Raw genomic sequence first — 19,972 nt, forward strand, 5'->3', positions numbered from 1 at the left:
ACCACCCTGCTGCAGGGCAGAAGCCCCGAGCGCTCTCTCCTCCCACCCCCAATCTGATAGGCAGAGAATGGAGGGTATGGGGGGCTCTGCACGCTGCACTTTTAACTGTAAAAGAGCAACATGCAGTTCATGATCCATGTTTTGGCCACCCCTGCTATAGCCCTAGTGCTAGAAGATGTCAGTTAGTTAGTTTTATTTGTGTTCCTGTTGAGAAGTACAAAACAGCCTGGCCCTTTTGGCGCTGTTCCATAATTGGAAGAAATAGGCACTCAGATAGATTACTGCCTTAGCTCTAACATGCCCAGATGAAAATCCTGTTCTCCTCTACTGTGTCCTTTAGACTCAATGTGGAGTGCTCATTACCTCTAATTGAAGCTGTTTGAAGTCTGTTATCTTAGTTCTATGATGCCTTATTTACTCTAAGAAATCAGATAAATAAATTAACTGGCTACCTAATTGCATTTGCCTTGTTTTTGGTGTGAGAGAGTGTCAGAGGTGAGGAATTTTTCAGAGCCCTTTCTGCTTTATAAAAAGTTCTAATGTATTGCAAACAAAATGAGAGGGAAATAATATTCTCAAGGCTTCTGGTGCAACACCTTAATACTGGTAAAAGTGTTACCAAATTTATTTAAAGTGAGTTTGGCATTGGAATGAAATGAGAGCCCTGGAGCCTGAAGTCCGAACTCTAGAGAACAGGTGTAGTATGGGCAGCAGCAGGGCAAGCTTTCGCTTGTCCTCTTTTTTGCCAATTTACTTCTATTCTTCCTTGCAGTAACCACTTGTCAGATGAGAGTCTCCCTGGCTCATTCAGACCTGGGTGTCTGTGCTGAGACTGCCAAAAATGGTGACTGTTAATGGTGGCTTTTGTGACACACATTCTTAAGGAACTGGACTGATACCTGTGAATAAATTTCACAAAGGCCACCAGATAGCTGTCAGATGATACTGACTTCTAATCACTGTTGACCTAAAGTGGATTAAACTAATAACATTACCAACTCCCTGAATTGTCTGGTCCTCTCTAGGTTTGTGTATGTGAGATCCTGTTCTTTAACATGCTGTTCTGTACTTCACTGTGTTTGCTGAATAATTATACAGGGGAGGAAAGAGGTTTAAAAGCTCATTAAGGAGCTTGTTTAAACCACGTTTTGAGATCAAATTGTTCTGCATTGTACAGTTTAATACTCTATTTATAGTTCACTTTTTATTTTTTTGTCTCCTGTTTCTCTAAAATAAATTCAGAAAGTTAGCAGGGTTTGATAATACGCATGGCTAGCAGGCTTATCTTTCTGTCATCTTTAAAAGACTTATTAAAAAAAATTAGGAATTTTATCATTACTATCGTTCTGCTGTTTCTAGAAGATGCCTGTTTTGATTATTGGTAACCCCCTCCAACATAAACACTGCTCTCTGCATCTTCTCTCCCACAGATCTTCACTTAACCTCTCACTGGCCTACCCCACCCCCTCAGTTCTCCATGGTACAATGAAGAATCAAAGGCAGCAGGGTGGTGATTGTCCTTTTGAGAGGAGATATATGTGCAGGAGAGAGGGTGGCTCTGGGTGGAGTGGGAACCAGGGCCCTCTGAGGGTTCTTAATGCTGAGGTTTTGATATTTGAACACCACTAAGGCAGCACTGCCATAGGGAGCCCTTGATAGGCCAATACCTCTGTGCAGTGGCAGTTCATTGGCTAGTATTGTCTGGTGTGCCAGAGATCCAGTGTTGCAGATATGCAGACTAGAAAGTGAACCAAACCTGAGTGTAGTTGGCTTGTGGTCAATAAGAAATGCAAGGGGAAAAACGTATGTTTGCTTAAACGGAGAAATGTGAAATAGGTGGGCAAAGATGCACCATTCTCAGTCCCCTCTTGTTAATCTCCACAGTGGGCATTCCCTCTCTCCACAGCAGCTGGGGACAAATCTTGCCTTTGCTCTGAGCCTGGGCTTAGGACTACCCCTTAAGAAGAACTCCCCAGAATTCTCTGTCTCCAAGCAGCGCACTCGGCAGATTCCAGGGCTCCTTTTGTCGCAGAACTTTCACAGGATTTTCAAAAGACTTTAAACTAAGGCCATGTCTACACTGTCAGCTTCGGTTGACACAAGTTACATTGGCTGCAGTTAGCATGTCGCTTATGCACATGTATATTTGGCTCCTTGGTCCGTGCTGTTTGTACTCACCAGGAGTGCTTGAGTCGATGCACAGTGCAGTGCATCATGGGTACGTATCCCAGTATGCAGCCCACCACCATCAAGCATGCTACCTCTTTTAGTATGAGTAAATGAATGAAAAATCAATAGCTGTGTCTTGTTAAGTTAGGAGTGCCATCAGTACATCATTGTAATGGGAAATACAATTACATGTTTACCTGTGATTCCTTCCCCTGCATCGAGCCCACTCATGTTCTACTGCTGGGACTGACTGGACAGTGGTGGAGTCTCAAACAGGTCCAGACTTGCAGCATGAACTTGATGGTATCCATAGTGGCGTGTGGAGGGTGGTGAGGCCTCCGCCAAGTATGGCATGCTGCTCTTTGTAAAAGCGTCATGTCTGTGTCTTAGCTCCAGATCCAGTGTTGGCCTCAGGCCCTCTGATATTTTACATTCACATGGCACTGCTGCTGGTCTCTGTCATACCTCTTCTCCTGCATCCCCCATGCAACCTGCTCAGAGATGTTCTTGTTTCTACAGCTGGTCCATAGCTGTGGTTGCAAAGTTTCTTTTCCCAGCAAGCCCAGGAGATCCAATATCTTCCATCCACTCCAAGCCAGACTGTGTCTGGAGTGTGTAGCAGTCATTGTCAGCTGGGCGGTTGCATGCAACCATGGAGAGCTGCTGTTGTGTGCTCGCCAAGCTGCGCAAACAGGAAAAGACATTTCAAAAATTTTCTGCCTTTAAAGAGAAGGAGAGTCTTCCGGTCTTCGGGACCCCCGGGCAGTGGAATTCACAGTTGTGACCAGAGTCATCAGTGCCCAGCATTGTGGGACAGCTCCTGGAAGACTGTTAGGGTTGACATAAGCAATGCAACCCGTGCTGCATCAACCTCAATATATTGACCGTGTCTCAGTGCTGCTTGGGGAAGCGGCGTTACTGCATCGCTGTAATGGGACACTTACTTCGGTGGGAGACAAATTTAAATGTGTTGACCTGGTTGTGCATGGGTCTACAAGGCATCTTATGTTGGCCTAACTTTGTAGTTTAGGCAAGACATAAACATTTGAAGTTTTTTTTCTTCAAAACTGCTTAGCTAAAAAACCCAAACCAGACTTAGCTTTCTGTGGACCTCTCCTTTCTTCCCCTTTTGTAAAACGATTGGCTGACAAAAGCAGGACTCCAATTCTCAGCTGGAATGTTGGAGAGTTCCACAGTAACAGAGATTGAGTAGCTTACAAGAAAGAGTGGCTCACGCTGATATGTAGACAAGATCCATGCTGACAGTTGAGAAGGCCAGCCAGGCACATGGAAGCTTGCTTCAGTGAAACCAGGCCAGAATCAGTAGGTTTCCATCATCTTTCAGCTGTTCCCCTATGTATGGGACCCCTATTCCCACAGCTTTTAGAGCTAGCAGGATAGTTTCAGTGGAGCTCTTGAATCTTGGGGGAAAGGCAAGGTACCCCCTGGTAAGCCAGAGGAAGAAATTCCTGCTCTCAGACAGCATGTAGGCAAGGTCTGTGCTGAGATGACTGAGAAGGCCACAAAGCATCCACCCCCTCCTCCCTTCCTGCAAGCTGTTCTGCCTGGAAGAGGTCAGCTGCAGTGAAAGGTGCCAGCTTCTGCAATCTCTCTGGTACAAATGAGTCATTTGTCTTTAGTGGTCCCAGCTCATTCCTCATTTTGTGCAGTTGGTCCCCACTTAGTAGGGTTGCCAGTCTTGATTGAGTTTATTCCTGGAGGTGTCATCACATGACATAATCGTTAATTTAATATTACATTTTTTGGCCTCCCTACTACTCAGCCCAGACCCAGCAGCAGGGAATGTGAAGTGAAGTGATTCAGATTGCATTCCCTGGGAGATGGACCTGTCTCCTCTCCCCTTCCAGGCCACAGGAGATCATAAAGTGGCTGCTGTTTTCCTTAAGGAGACAGGTGGGATACATGCTTGCACACTGTTGTTTTAATCTCCTTGGTAATATGCTGGCCCCCTTCTCTCAGGAGTTTGGTGTAGGGAATAGTGAAGGATATTGCCCACAATCCGTTTTCAAAACGGTAGCCCAAAGTCCTAAAACCTCTCATAAGAGATCTATCTAGATCAGGGGCGGGCAAACTTTTTGGCCTGAGGGCCACATCGGGTTTCGGAAATTGTATGGAGGGCCGGTTAGGGGCTGTACCTCCTCAAATAGCCAGGCGTGGCCCAGCCCCATCCCCCATCTGGCCCCCTCCCTGCTTCTCGCCCCCTGATGCCAACCCCCCCCCCGCGGGACTCTTGCCCCATCCAACCTCCCCCCCCCCCATTCCCTGATGGCCCCCTGGGACCTCTGCCCCATCCCATTGTAGTCTAGAAGTCTTCTAGTCAAGTTCCTTGCACTCATGGCAGGGCTAAGTATTATCGAGACCATCCCTGACGGGTGTTTGTCTAACCTGCTCTTAAAAATCTCCAATTACAGAGATTCCACAACATCCCCAGGCAACTTATTCCAATGCTTAACTGTTCTGACAGGAAATCTTTCCTAATATCCAACTTAAACTGCCCTTGCTACAATTGAAGTCCATTGCTTCTTGTCCTGTCCTCAGAGGTTAACTAGAACAATTTTTCTCCCTCTTCCTTGTAACAACCTTTTCTGTACTTGAAAACTGTTATGTCCCTCCTTGTCTTCTCTTCTACAGACTAAATACCATTTTTGCATGGTATTCATCATCAAAGTGAACTTGGGTGCAGCAGCCTCAGCCTTGAGATTATTGGCTGCAGTCTCTTATTGTGCAGGCCTAGAGATACTCAATTTGGAGGCTGTTGTTAGCATGCACACTCCCCCACACACCCATTCTCAATTTTCCTAGCAATTTTTTTGAGGACTAATTCTTTACCTGGCTGATATGCTGTATATTCAAAACTTCCAAAGACATGTCCCATGGCAACTGCAGCTCCTGCCAAAAAATTGGAAAAGCAGGTTGATCTCCTTCAAAGTACTCTGCTGGTAATCTTTTCTGGGAGCATAGACAGAAAACAGTCATTGAGGCTTTAGACAGGGAATATATCCCTTCCCTCCCTCCAGTGAGAGCATCTTCAGACCGCCTTATCTCAGCAGATTTTTCCTTTGAAGTGCTGCTCCTCCAGGTTCAGGTTAAAGATTACACATTAGGAGGAGGCCATTGCTGCCTCAAGCTTTGGAAGACCAAAGCTGATATTTTTTTGAAAACTATGCAGCTCCAAAAGTTTCTTTTGGATTTTTTTTTTCCGAGGTTCTGAAGTGTAGGCAGATTCCTCCCCTTTATGAGGAATGCTTCAGGGTGGGCCCTGGTCTGGAGTGAGCCACCTCAGAAATAATTACTGAAGGATATTCAGTAGAACTCGCTGTCCCAAGCACAAACCTTATCCTTTCCCCAAAGTAAATTAAATTAAATCAACATTATCAATGGGTGCTTCATAGCATCAGAAGATGAAGGGTATAATAGTTCAGAGATTTTGTTAAGGGCACAAGATTCTTTGTGGCAACAAGGTCATGAGGAAATCAGTCTTTCAAGTGGAAATACTGAAATCTATCATTACAGCATTATCTTCTGTTGTAGAAGACCTCAATACTTATGCAAAAATGGTATTCATAATTATTATAATATACTCTTATGATGTTAGATTATTACAAACTTATTTGCATCTTTACTGAATTTTAGGATATAGTTACAATTGTTATATCCAGGTTTCTTGGAGACTATACCAATGCTTGCTGCGAAGACTCTCTGACATGGAAGGTCCTAGAATGAAAATTCACACGTAAAACAGAATTTTTCCTTTTTCCAGTATGATGAATATGAGAATAAAAACGCATAAATAGCCTTTTTCCTAGCATGTAAAAAGTCCTTTCCTGCTGTAAAAACCAATCATGTAGCTCTTTCCCCTTCACTACCTCCAGTTGTTAATTGGCTTGGCCATGCTCTAGTTCAGCCAAAGCTACTGGGCTTTGAAACAGGAATTAATTCAGATAAGTCCTTTGTTATGTAGGAGGTAAGATTAGATGATGGTGGTGGCCCATCTGGCTTTATATTTTATGAATATGGTCATATAAGGTTTTTTTGTTTTTCTCCTTTGTATAGGGATATCCCAATGCCGCTAGTCAGCTCAGGAGTGGAGCATGGTAACCTGAGAGAACTTGCCTTGGCCAGGATGAAGGATCTAGGAACACAGGTAAAAGATCAGCAACCTTATGCCAAGGAGGAGCTGCCTGCTGACTACACTGTGTGATTGATTATTGTGTTTGTGAACAGGAGGAGAAAAATGGCAAAATGAGAGCAATGTGAACTATAGGAGCCAGATTTGCTGCTCAACTAAAGATGACCTGCAAAGGAAAATATTGGGGTTTTGTCCTTTTGTTTGTTCGTTTTCTGATAGGTAAAGGAATACCTCAAAGATTTTTCCCAAAGAACTGATGTTTTGTTTGATTTTTACATTAAAAATTTAGATTTCCCCTGCAAGATACAGGATGACCAGAGAACTAGGAGATTTGTGCCATCTTGGCTACTGAGGACATTTCTCAAGTGAGAAAGGGAAGTTTTTTATGCAAACTGTTGACAACTTTTTAAAAAAAATTATTCAACTCAAACACCTAACAGTTAGAAGAAAAGCTCTTTGTTAAGGATTTAGCATCTTTATCCTCCTCAGTAGGGTTGAGAAACCTTCCACGGAACACTTCCAGCAAAAACAAATATGATGATAAAACTTAATATTCCGGCTATTTCTAAGAATTAAAAAAAATTGTAGGTGGGGGAAAAATATCCTTTATACATAACAAAGCAAAAAAAAAGATCTCAAACCCAATTATGTTTTCCGTGGCAGGCTACCTTTAAAGAACTGAATCTCTAAACATTTCTACTGTGTGGATGACTGTAGATCTGAATTTACTGGGGAAGAAACCTTGCAGCTTGGTAGAGTGAGCAACCAAAACAGTTTGTCACATTGTCACTTGAAGTACAAGATACCAGTGAATTGTCTTTGTATCTACTGGAGGTATAACGTTATAAATAAACAGCTTTTTTAAGGCTATGATAGTTGGGCCTGAATTCCCACAAGGAACCTAGGTATTTTAGGTATGAAGGTTCATGATTAGAGGGTGCCCAGGCTCCTCAGCTCTGTCCTCTTGGCAATTTCAGCTTTTCCTCTTTATTCCATCTCTGTGACTAATAATTCTTGGATTACTGATTGGGGCAAAGAATTGGAGGGAACAGTCCTGAAAAATGCTGTGCACTCTCAGGACTAGGGTCCTTAATGAAGAGCAGGGAATTGACTGTCTTCTGCATGCCATTGGTCTAGTGAGGAATTTGTAAAGCAAAGTAGATTTTGTGCATATGACCATAAAGAAGGCCAGATTTAGCATAATCACCATATAAGAATAAAGCATGCCAGTTTTCCCAAAAGATCTCAAGGAATTATTATGGGGAAGTTCTATAGACCATGGTTTATTATGTAGGAGATCAGACTAGAATCACTAGAAGATCACAATGTTCTCTTCTGGCCTTAAAATCTATGATAATGTCAAGTCTTTCTTGCTCTTTCTTAGCTGTTGATTTTTCCCTCCAAGCCCTGCTACTTTCAAATCAAATGGTACCTTTTCTCATGAGATATAATGGTTGCTCAGTGAATTGATTTTTATCAGCATGTTTTTACATTTAGCACAAAGTTCTTTTTCTAAGGTACATTAGGGATGGCTCGGTGAGCATTTTTATTTTGAAGTCTATTTATTCAAATTCTACTAGTGTAAGACAGGCTATTTCAACATAATTTTGAGCCCATGGGGTGATTGGAAATCTTAATGTATTTGAGCTGCATGTATTCCTCTGTTTTATGTAATTTTTCTCTCTCTCTTTTCCTAGTGTCGTGATGTGAGGACAAGAGAGGTTGGAATACAAGAGATTCATCATAAAGTGAGACCATATCAGGTGAGACTTGTTGCTTCCCAGGGAGCTTGCTTCAGACGTGACTTGCTGTGAAACATTTGGTATGAAGGAGTTGGGACTCAATTGTGCAGCCAGTTCTGCAATATGCCTGTAGCTGGCTCCAGTTTTTCATCTACCAGTGGCATATATCTGCTAGGATTCTACATCAAGGGAGCTATCTCAATCTAAAAACCTACCATTTTTGCAGTGAAGACATAACCTGAAAAGTTCATTCTGTATAAGCCACTTGTCCTAATATTAAGGTCAAGGATTATTAGCAGGGGTACTAGTTATTGCTAACGCTACGTTTATGTCCCAGAGGTCATGGAAGTCATGGAATCCGTGACTTTCAGAGACTTCCCTGACGTTCTCTGCTTCAGTCCCAGAGGCTGCAGGACTCTGGAGCTGGCACGCAGTGGGACCCTGGTAGAGTTCCAGCAACAGGAGCCCCCCTTCAGGGTTCCAGCCACAGGTGACAGACTCCTGAGAGGGCCCTCCTCAGGGTTCCGGTGACAGCCTCACGTGGGGGGTGGGAGGAAGGGGGACGCCTGGAAGTGTCCTGTTTTCTCTTTGGGAAATATGGTCACCCTGCAGCTCCCAGACACTGTGGGCAGAGGGGAGGCCCCCCTGAAGTTTCCAGCTGCTACGGGCAAGAGGGGAACCCCACAGCTCCCAGCTACCATGATGGCAAGGGAAACCATGGAGCTGCAGCAGCAAAAATCGCAGACAGGTCAGACAGTCACAGACAGGCTTCCTTGAATTTTTATTAATTGCCGATGACCTGTCCGTGACTTTTACTAAAAAGAACCATAACAATATCTTAGCCTTAGTTATTGCCAGTTTCTTTTTCACATGTACGCTTACAGTCTAGGAACTGGATTGAAAGCAATCAATTCATTTTACTGTCGTTAGCTGCCAGTGACTTCAGTTGTTCACAGTATCTCTTTTCTGTCTCCCTTAGTCATCAAGGCCCCGTTAGTAGATTTTCTATAAATTAGCTTTTTGTATACATGATGTAAGGTCTGGCTGTATATTCAACCCACATAGAGCCGCCTGTTTACCTAGGGAAGGGGGTAGAGCAGAGGACCCCATGGAGTCCCCTAGGGACTTTACTATGCAGATGTAATTTGTCTGGCAAATGCTTAGATACTGTGAAAATGAGCACTATACAAAACTCTGTTAAAGTTGGAGATTTTTATAATCCTATTTTTTTTCTCCCAAGCTTTGTCATCTTATCTTTTTAGATGGCAGGTTCTTGAAGACAAGGACTGTTTGTGTTTGGGCAGCACAGAGTACAAAGGAGTTCTACTTGTTACTGAAATAGAAATAATGAGACACATTCTTCCATTTTATTGCTTTTCCTTAATTAGGAAGCCCAGAGTTCATGAAGCTTTAAATCTAAAACCTTTTGGGTTAGCTGTGTTAATATTATTTTCTGCCTCCTTTCTTTAGCTGTGAATTAATAAAATCTGCATAGTGAGTGGATCTTTAACTTAGGCTCTATCTTACAAGGAGAGTAGGTTTTGCCTGCATGGAGCTCATTGCAGGATCTGGGCTTTAGATTGTAAACTCTTTAGAGTAAGAATCTTGTCCTCTTATTCTTCAGTAAACTTTGATCAGATTGTTGGTACTATATAAATAACAATAGGACTGCTGGATCAACCTTTAGCTCTTCTATGAGTATCCTCTGCATATTCCCTCTTATGGGCTGCCTAGGCCAGCTCAGCCCATGAGTGTCTGTATGTAGAGTCCATCTCGAAGTAACCTTCATTTTCATGATAGGAGTCTGGTCCCACCTTATTGGTTTGTTATATGATAGTAGAAATCTTGGAGAATTCTGTACACATGCAAGATCCATTTGAACTTTTTCACAGATAGCCTCATCTTAGTGTAGTAAGTGAAAGGCCCATTTAATTTTGGGCTGCATACACAAAGGCACATTGATCTCATGAAGCAGAGAGGTAACAGAATCTCACCATTTGGCTCTTGTGTGATCAGGTCTTGAAATAGTGCATTCATTTCTGTGTAGCATGTTACCAGAAAGATGATGAATAGGAAGGAGTTCAGCGGGAACCCCACCTCAAAGCCCTTTACTTGAGACTTTTTAAAACAGGACAGAGCATACTACTACAGGGAACAACTCTGCACTGTACTGGCAGGGAAATGCATGTGGGAAGATCAGCCTAACTTTCGTTATATAGTCAGTCAGCAATGTTTATGAAGTGTTTTTGAATCTGTATGGATGAAAGGTCATGATCACTTGAAGACCCATCACTGACAGATTAGGAAAGAAACAGTTTATTACTAATTAGAAGACCTAGATTACATTGCTGGCAAGATACTTTTTCTTTTCAGAGAAGTGGAGACTAGGGGCCAAATTCACAGATGCTATCAGCAAGTATAACGGTACTGAAACCAAAGCAATAAAATTGTAGTCAGGGCTGAATTTGCCCTTAGAGGTTTGAGACCTCTGGTTGGAGAGAAGGAGCTGCTAGTTGTGATGCTCTTGGAGCACCAGTGGAGGTGAGGTTACCAGAGAGAGGTCCAGTCTTCCATTTCTACCTTTTACGACCCCTAGCTACTGTGCTTATTTGGTTCTTTCTAAATACCTTATGGGTAGAAGTATTCAACACTGAAAAGTAATGATGTCCTCTCCACAAGTGTATTTTTCACAGAAGTATGATACATTTTGTCTTTAGGTAAATGCGATTGTAGGTCCTTCAGCTCTTATCTAGTTCTGCTGAAATCCATCGAGAATGAAATTGGGCTTGAAGAAAGCACTTCACACTTTTTCTGACCCATAACGGTTATGGATCCATGAAATCGGTTTTGGTCTATTCAACGTGTTACCCAATTATTTTTTAATAGGATTTTCTTTTCCTCCTCCCCCCTACTTGTTCTCTTTGAATAGGTTGAGTTAGTTCGAAGAGACTATGTGGCAAATGGTGGCTGGGAGACCTTCCTGTCCTATGAAGATCCAGAACAGGATATTCTGGTTGGCCTTCTACGTTTGCGAAAGTGTTCAGAAGAATCATTCAGACCTGAGTTGAAGGGAGGTGTTTCCATCGTTAGAGAACTGCATGTGTATGGTAGCGTGGTTCCAGTGAGCAGCCGTGATCCTTCCAAATTTCAGCATCAGGTATCCTAAGTAATCTTCATTGTCTTCTTTTATACTCCATCCTGCCCAGCTTTTTTATTAGACTAATAAATTTTTTTTGACAATCTTGATGAGACTGGCCATACAGTTACTTTAATAAGAACATTAGAATGGCCATACTGGGTCTGAGCAAAGGTCCATCCATCTAGCCCAGTGTCCTGTCTTTCCACAGTGGCCAATGCCAGGTGCCCCAGAGAGAATGAGCAGAATAGGTAATCATAAAGTGTTCTGTACCCTGTCGCCCATTTCCAGCTTTTGGCAAAAAGAATAATCTGCTGCAACAGAACCAGAATTGAATTTGATCCCCATCTTGTATTAGTAGATTAAATTCCTGGCGCCAGTGAGCTTTCACTAGAGTATTTGAGCACTTGCAGTTGTGGTTGTCTCATGGGTATACTCTTTATCTCTGTACATCCATATGATGTAGGCTCATGTATGGTGGCACTTGTTCAGCCTTCATAGTTCCTGCACTCTCTCTGGGAATTGAGAGGATTAATTCATCTCTAACACAGAGATGCAGGAATTGCATTCAGATTTTGGTTCATCTGTGTACCTGATAGGGTGTGAGGAGTGGGGCTGAAGTGAAGCTGAAGGGTATATGATTCAGTCCTAAAAACATAAAATGCATACAAGATATTTTAAAAAAATATAAAATTCTTCAACCTAATATTTTCTCCTAATCAAAGATTGTACATACCAGGGCACTTTACTATTCAGGGATGGGAAAAACACTTTCTACTTAACATCTTGAGCACTGGTGCCTCTGAATCTACCAAAGTAAGCGTTACTTACTACAGTGCGCTTTAGCACCTCATATGCCATGAAATTTCAATTTCCAGTCCTTTTTAATTTGTTTGCATTTGGCTCGATTCAATTGATTTTTCTTTCCCTTTGCTTTTTTACTTATGATGGCTACTTTTTCTGCCCTAGGTTTTGAATGTTAATTTTTCTATAGTCGAAGCGTTCATTGTTTTTATGGCTGCTGCCTCATTGCCTGGGGTCATCACTGTCAAACAAAGTGTTGCATCCTAATGCATTTACACAGGAAAATATTATTAAATAAAAGGAAGTTAATTTAAAACATCAGCCCTGAGGCTTTCTGGTGCAAAGAATAAATTGATTACTTTTCTTTTTTATGCTTGATCTAAAGGCTCAGAATTACCAGAGCAAGATCAAATTCACACTCTTCCCATAATAGGCCAAAAGATGTTGTAGGCAGCAGAGGGATGATGCATATAATTTTCATGAGAAAGTCACTGGAAGGGAAGTAATGTGAGAAAGCAAGTGAAGTGTATTTGCTTTCCACCTACATCTTAATATATTTTAGGATACATGTGAAATGGGGTCAGGGATTTTTCCCTTGACTAATGAGGCAAAACTGGTAGATTTTACCAAAAAATCTTATCAAAGCATGTAAACTGATGTAAATTTTTCAAAAACAAAACTTGAGATGAAATCTCCTATATTTGGTGGTAACAATGTTTTTGACATATGCTCCATTTAAATACTTACCACAAATAAAGAAGCAACAAAAGATACCGCATTCTCATTATGACTATTTTATTTTAGATTTCAGTACTAAAAATCTCTTGAACTGCATAAAGTTATTTGAAAAAACAAAATCATAGAACTAATTTTTGCCCTTCATTTTTATTTTACCTACCACACAGCAGGCTATGATGCACAAAAGACATTTCAGAACAGTGTAAAGGTGTTGTAGAATTGTGTACGGGGGGCCTCTTTCTTTGTAATGAAACAGTATTTTATTTCCTTCCAATAGCTTCCACGTTATGCTAGGAAGTTTATCAACATAAAAGAAGACATGGTTCATGCCCCAAAGAGATTACTGTGCACTTTTACAGTGCTTTTCATCTTAGCATCTCAATACTTTACAAACATTAAGCTTCACAGTACCACATGAGGCAGGAAGAATAGTCCAGGGCTGTGAGAGACCCAGGTTCAATTCTCTGTTCTACCACAGACTTCCTCCGTGACCCACGGCAAGTCGCCTAGTCTCTCTTTGCCTCAGTTCACCATCTGTAAAATGGTCATAACAGCACTGTCCTACCATACGGGGATATTGAGGATAAATACATTAATGATTGTCAGGTACTCAAATACTAGGACGATGGGGAGGGAGCATATAAATATCCGAAATAGATCAATTTTATGAATGGGTAAAGTAAGGCACGTAATTTAAATGACTACTTCAGGGTCAATGAATTATTGGAAAAGCTGGAATAGAATCCAGTCATTCTGACTTGCGTTCCTTTGTCTGATCACTACACAGTACTTCCCGCTCCCCTTCTGCGCACAGGGGAATTGTCAGTGAGGGGAGGAGGAGCTTGTTTCTCCACCTAGTTCTAGGAGATTTGTACCAAGTTGAGTAAATCTGTGGTTTTAGTCTTGTTCTTTGACACTAAGAAGCTGTCAGATGTGAAAAGACTCTAAAAGAAAATTGCAGTTTATATCTATTAGTAACTTCCATTGATGAAACTTTTGAGTGTTTCACCTTTATAAAGGTTAATGTTTGCGCAGTGCTCTTCTCAAGTACACAAGCAGTTGTTCTTTTCCTGCCCTTGTTTTTATCATTTTCTTCCCCTCTCACTTCCTGCTTTCTAGGGATTCGGTATGTTGCTAATGGAGGAAGCAGAAAGGATAGCCAAAGAAGAGCATGGGTCATGGAAAATTGCAGTCATTTCAGGTATCTTTGCTTAATTCTTCTTCAAAACTTAATCTACAAACAAATTAAATAGCAAAAAACTTCGTTAATGCAGAGTTAAGATCTCCCGGTGATAGCTTGTGCCCTTCCAGAATGTCAAATTTAGCAAAACTCAAACTGGTGAAAACCAGGAAGTACAATTAAGATAAATGCCTGTGTAACCTTAACTCTGCCCCCTGAAGCTGGCAGTAATCACTGGGAATTATCTACATGCGCACCAACTTCATTCACTGTGATAGATGTAACTATTGAATTGTGGAAGAATAAGTGGGAGCAGCGTGGAAGAACTGCGATTATGATATGCGGAGGTCTGGGTCAGAATACCCTCATGTGTGTTATTAAGGGAAAGAGGCTCATATGTACCATGAGGTTCCAGTCTGCCTCATTCAATACAGAATTGTGTAGGTCAGGGGTAGGCAACCTATGGCACGTGTGCCGGAGGCGGCATGGGATCTGATTTTCAGTGGCACTCACACTGCTGGGTCCTGGCTACCGGTCCAGGGGACTTTGCATTTTAATTTAATTTTAAATGAAGCTTCTTAAACATTTTGAAAACCTTATTTACTTTACATGCGACAATAGTTTAGATATATATTATAGACTTACAGAAAGAGACCTTCTAAAAACTTTAAAATGTATTACCGGCACGCGACACCTTAAATTAGAGTGAATAAATGAAGGCTTGTCACACCACTTCTGAAAGGTTGCCGACCCTTGGTGTAGGTTGTGTCAGTAGGTGGACAGTGGAATCTTCTTGCCAGAGGTATTGTCAGCTGTGAGGTGGGATATGAGAGCAGGCCATGGATTTAATGATCGTCAAGGAAAAGTGTAGGTTTAGGTCATATCCTGTGTGCATGTGTAAAGGTATTACAAAAGGGTATGAAGTGGTTGTTAAATTTTACAAGAGTGATAGTCTCTTGGTGGGGGAAAGGGTCAGTGTTTGAGCATAGGTCCAGTGCAGGTATCTCCTGTCTAGTACAGTGAAAAGACAAAGTGAGAATGTGTGTTATGGGCGTAGTGAGGCATTGCTCAAAGAGGGTATAGTTAAGGTTGCATGGGTATTTACCTTAATTGTGTAATTCCTAACTTTCAGCAGTTTGAGTTTTGCTGAAGTTGACGTTTTTTGAAGGATACAAACATCACCAGGTAACCTTTATTCTGCGTTAACAAAGTTTTTTGCCATTTAATTGCCTAATTGTTTAAACCAAAAAAACAGAAATGTTTGTTGGCAGGAATTAGAGGTCATTTAGATAGTTGTTGTTCTCACCAAGGTTTGTAGTTGATATGCTACTGGGGCAAGATAATAGTCAAAAAACCTGGCTTTTGTATTGTGCTGCTTTTCATCAGTAGATCTCAAAGAACTTTACATCATTATCCTCATTCTACAGATGGGAAACTGAGTCACAGATGAAGTGACTTGCTCAAGATCACCTAGCAGGCCAGTGGCAGAGCTGGGAATAGTCCTAGTTTAGTGTTCTTTCCACTGGGCCACACGGTTGCTTTGTGATTTCTTAATGCCTCTCCTGTACATTTTGTTATAGTGGAATGGGCGTAATGGTCATGTTTTGAAATATTTGTCATGTGTATGCAGTATTGTTGTAGCCATGCCAGTCCCAGGGTATTAAAGAGACAAGGTTATTGTGAGAGAGACAAGCTTTTGAGCAATATGTAGTTGCCAACAGGGACAGTGAGAGAAATCTCATTAATGGTCTATGTCCATTTTTATTACATGATTGTTACAGTAACTTTAATCATGAGAGAGACTGGTGTGTATCTCCTTCTCTATGCCTCACCCTACCATTCCCTGCAACATGTAGCTACCCCCTCCCTCCTCTCCCCAGCATACACACATTTCCAGGTCCCCCTCCCACTCCAGTTCCATTAAGCCATTAGTTAGCACTGTAGAAGCCATAAATGTGTAAGAACAGCAAAGAATCCTGTGGCACCTTATAGACTAACAGACGTTTTGGAGCATGAGCTTTCGTGGGTGAATACCCACTTTGTCAGATGCATGTAGTGGAAATTTCCAGGGGCAGGTGTATATATGCAGGCAAGCTAGAGATAATGAGGTTAGTTCAATCAGGGAGGATGAGGCCCTGTTCTAGCAGTTGAGGTGTGAAAACCAAGGGAGGAGAAACTGGTTTTGTAGTTGGCAAGCCATTCACAGTCTTTGTTTAATCCTGAGCTGATGGTGTCAAATTTGCAGATGAACTGAAGCTCAGCAGTTTCTCTTTGAAGTCTGGTTCTGAAGTTTTTTTGCTGCAGGATGGCCACCTTAAGGTCTGCTATAGTGTGGCCAGGGAAGTTGAAGTGTTCTCCTGTAGGGTTTTGTATATTGCTATTCCTAATATCTGATTTGTCCCCGTTTATCCTTTTCGTAGCGATTGTCCAGTTTGGCCGATGTACATAGCAGAGGGGCATTGCTGGCATATGATGGCGTATATTACATTGGTGGACGTGCAGGTGAATGAACCGCTGATGGTGTGGCTGATCTGGTTAGGTCCTGTGATGGTGTCGCTGGTGTAGATATGTGGGCAGAGTTGGCATTGAGGTTTGTTGCACGGATTGTTTCCTGAGCTAGAGTTCCTATGGTGCGGTGTGCAGTTACTGGTGAGAATATGTTTCAGGTTGGCAGGTTGCCTGTGAGTGAGGAGTGGCCTGCCACCCAAGGCCTGTGAAAGTGGGGGATCATTGTCCAGGGTGGGTTGCAGATCTCTGATGATATGTTGGAAGGATTTTAGCTGGGGACTGTATGTGATGGCTAGTGGAGTCCTGTTGGTTTCTTTCTTGGGTTTGTCTTGCAGTAGGAGGCTTCTGGGTACACGTCTGGCTCTGTTGATCTGTTTCCTTATTTCCTCGTGCGGGTATTGTAGCTTTGAGAATGCTTTTGTAGGTGTTGGTCTCTGTCTGAGGGGTTAGAACAGATGTGGTTGTATCTCAGTGCTTGGCTATAGACAATGGATCGTGTGATGTGCCCAGGATGGAAGCTGGAGGCATGAAGGCAGGCATAGCGGTCGGTAGGTTTTCGGTATAGGGTGGTGTTAATATGACCATCACTTATTTGCAGTGTGGTGTCTAGGAAGTGGACCTCTCATGTAGATTGGTCCAGGCTGAGGTTGATGGTGGGGTGGAAGCTGTTGAAATCGTGGTGGACTTTTTCCAGAGTCTCCTTCCCATGGGTCCAGATGATGAAGATGTCATCAGTGTAGCGTAGGTAGAGAAGGAGTGTGAGTGGACGAGAGCTGAGGAAGTGTTGTTCCAGGTCGGCCATAAAAATATTGGCATATTGTGGGGCCATGCGGGTGCCCATAGTGGTGCCACTGATCTGGACATATATATTGTCATCAAATTTGAAATAGTTGTATGTGAGGATAAAGGCACAGAGCTCAGCAGCCAGTTGTGCTGTGACATCATCAGGGATACTGTTCCTGACAACTTGTTTTCCATCTGTGTATGGGATGTTCGTGTAGAGAGCCTCTACATCCATGGTGGCTAGGATGGTGTTTTCTGGAAGGTCACCAATGCATTGTAGTTTCTTGGGTAGTAGATAGAATAACCCTGGTCGGGGCTCTAAGGGTATGTTGATTTGTTCCGGTGTTAGTGTAGGGAGTGTCCTGAGTAGATGTTTCCGTTTCTTAGTGTATTCCTCAGTGGGATCTGAGGGAAGTGGCCTGTAGAATTTGGTGTTGGAGAGTTGTCTGGCAGCCTCCTTTTGGTAGGAGGCCCAAGATCCACAAACCCGAAAATCCTGGATGCTCCATCATCTCGGGCATTGGCACTCTCACTGAAGGACTGTCTGGATATGTGACCTCTCTACTCAGACCCTATGCCACCAGCACTCCCAGCTATCTCTGTGACACCACTGATTTCCTGAGGAAACTACAATGCATTGGTGACCTTCCAGAAAACAACATCCTGGCTGCTGAGCTCTGTGCCTTTATCCTCACACACAACTATTTCAAATTTGATGACAATATATATCTCCCAGATCAGTGGCACCGCTATGGGCACCTGCATGGCCCCACAATATGCCAGTATTTTTATGGCCAACCTGGAACAACACTTCCTCAGCTCTCGTCCACTCACGCCGCTTCTCTACCTACGCTACATTGATGACATCTTCATCATCTGGACCCATGGGAAGGAGACTCTGGAAAAAGTCCACTACAATTTCAACCGCTTCCACCCCACCATCAACCTCAGCCTGGACCAATCTACACGAGAGGTCCACTTCCTAGACACCACACTGCAAATAAGTGATGGTCACATTAACACCACCCTATACCGAAAACCTACCGACCGCTATGCCTGCCTTCATGCCTCCAGCTTCCATCCTGGGCACATCACACATCCATTGTCTATAGCCAAGCACTGAGGTACATCCGCATCTGCTCTAACCCCTCAGACAGAGACCAACACCTACAAAATCTTCACCAAGCATTCTCAAAGCTACAATACCCGCACAAGGAAATAAGGAAACAGATCCACAGAGCCAGATGTGTACCCATAAGCCTCCTACTGCAAGACAAATCCAAGAAAGAAACCAACAGGACTCCACTAGCCATCACATACAGTCCCCAGCTAAAACCCCTCCAACGCATCATCAGAGATCTGCAACCCATCCTGGACAATGATCCCCCACTTTCACAGGCCTTGGGTGGCAGGCCACTCCTCACTCACAGGCAACCTGCCAACCTGAAACATATTCTCACCAGTAACTGCACACCGCACCATAGGAACTCTAGCTCAGGAAACAATCCGTGCAACCAACCTCAGTGCCAACTCTGCCCACATATCTACACCAGCGACACCATCACAGGACCTAACCAGATCAGCCAAACCATCACCGGTTCATTCACCTGCACGTCCACCAATGTAATATACGCCATCACATGCCAGCAATGCCCCTCTGCTATGTACATCGGCCAAACTGGACAGTCGCTACGAAAAGGATAAACGGGGACAAATCAGATATTAGGAATAGCAATATACAAAAACCTGTAGGAGAACACTTCAACCTCCCTGGCCACACTATGGCAGACCTTAAGGTGGCCATCCTACAGCAAAAAGACTTCAGGACCAGACTTCAAAGAGAAACTGCAGAGCTTCAGTTCATCTGCAAATTTGACTCCATCAGCTCAGGATTAAACAAAGACTGTGAATGGCTTGCCAACTACAGAACCAGTTTCTCCTCCCTTGGTTTTCACACCTCAACTGCTAGAACAGGGCCTCATCCTCCCTGATTGAACTGACCTCGTTATCTCTAGCTTGCCTGCATATATACATCTGCCCCTGGAAATTTCCACTACATGCATCTGACGAAGTGGGTATTCACCCACAAAAGCTCATGCTCCAAAACATCTGTTAGTCTATAAGGTGCCACAGGATTCTTTGCTGCTTTTACAGATCCAGACTAACACGGCTACCCCTCTGAGAAATGTGTAAGAAGTTGCTCCTTGCTTGTCTCCTGCTATATGCTGCTGTGTAGACATATCACTGGCCTCAGTTTACTGGGAAGTCACACACTATCTTAGGCCTGGTCTGCGCTTAAAGTTTAAGTCAACATAGCTATGGTGCTCAGAGGTGTGAAAAATCCACACCCCCAGCACCATAGCTATGCCGACCTAACCTCTGGTGTAGCTGCTGCAAGATCAATGAAAGAATGCTTCTGTCACCCTACCTCCATTGCTTGAGGATATGGGTATTCCTACAGTGACAGGGAAAAAACCTAGGTGGCATCTATGCTATGGGGTTACGTTATCATAGCTGCAGCATCGTAGCTACGCCATTATAGTCCCCATAGTGTAGACATGGTCTTAAGTATGTAGCACAAGCTGCATACTGAGCTGGGGCCCTCACTCCCACTGCCTAATCTCAGCGAGGACTCCTGCCCCTCAGCCAGGCTTCTCCAGCCATGCCCCAGGTCCACCCAGTCTGCCCCTCATCCAAACCAGGCCACTCCCACACACCCTGGTCAGCCTCCCCACCTCACCCAGCAGTGATGTGTTTTTTAT

The 19,972-nt window shown here is 43.1% G+C and overlaps 1 protein-coding gene across 1 annotated transcript in view; it reads left to right on the plus strand.

Moving 5' to 3' along the window:
* ELP3 (elongator acetyltransferase complex subunit 3) overlaps window positions 1-19,972 on the plus strand; it is a 153,811-nt gene that overhangs the window by 108,890 nt on the left and 24,949 nt on the right. The window contains exons 11-14 of the mRNA XM_050948836.1: window positions 6,244-6,334; window positions 8,017-8,082; window positions 10,991-11,218; window positions 13,859-13,940. Of these exons, the coding sequence (XP_050804793.1) occupies window positions 6,244-6,334; window positions 8,017-8,082; window positions 10,991-11,218; window positions 13,859-13,940 (467 nt within the window). The remainder of the gene's footprint in view (window positions 1-6,243; window positions 6,335-8,016; window positions 8,083-10,990; window positions 11,219-13,858; window positions 13,941-19,972) is intronic.

This window comes from Gopherus flavomarginatus, chromosome 4 (assembly GCF_025201925.1).
Source record: "Gopherus flavomarginatus isolate rGopFla2 chromosome 4, rGopFla2.mat.asm, whole genome shotgun sequence".
NCBI lineage: Eukaryota > Metazoa > Chordata > Testudines > Testudinidae > Gopherus > Gopherus flavomarginatus.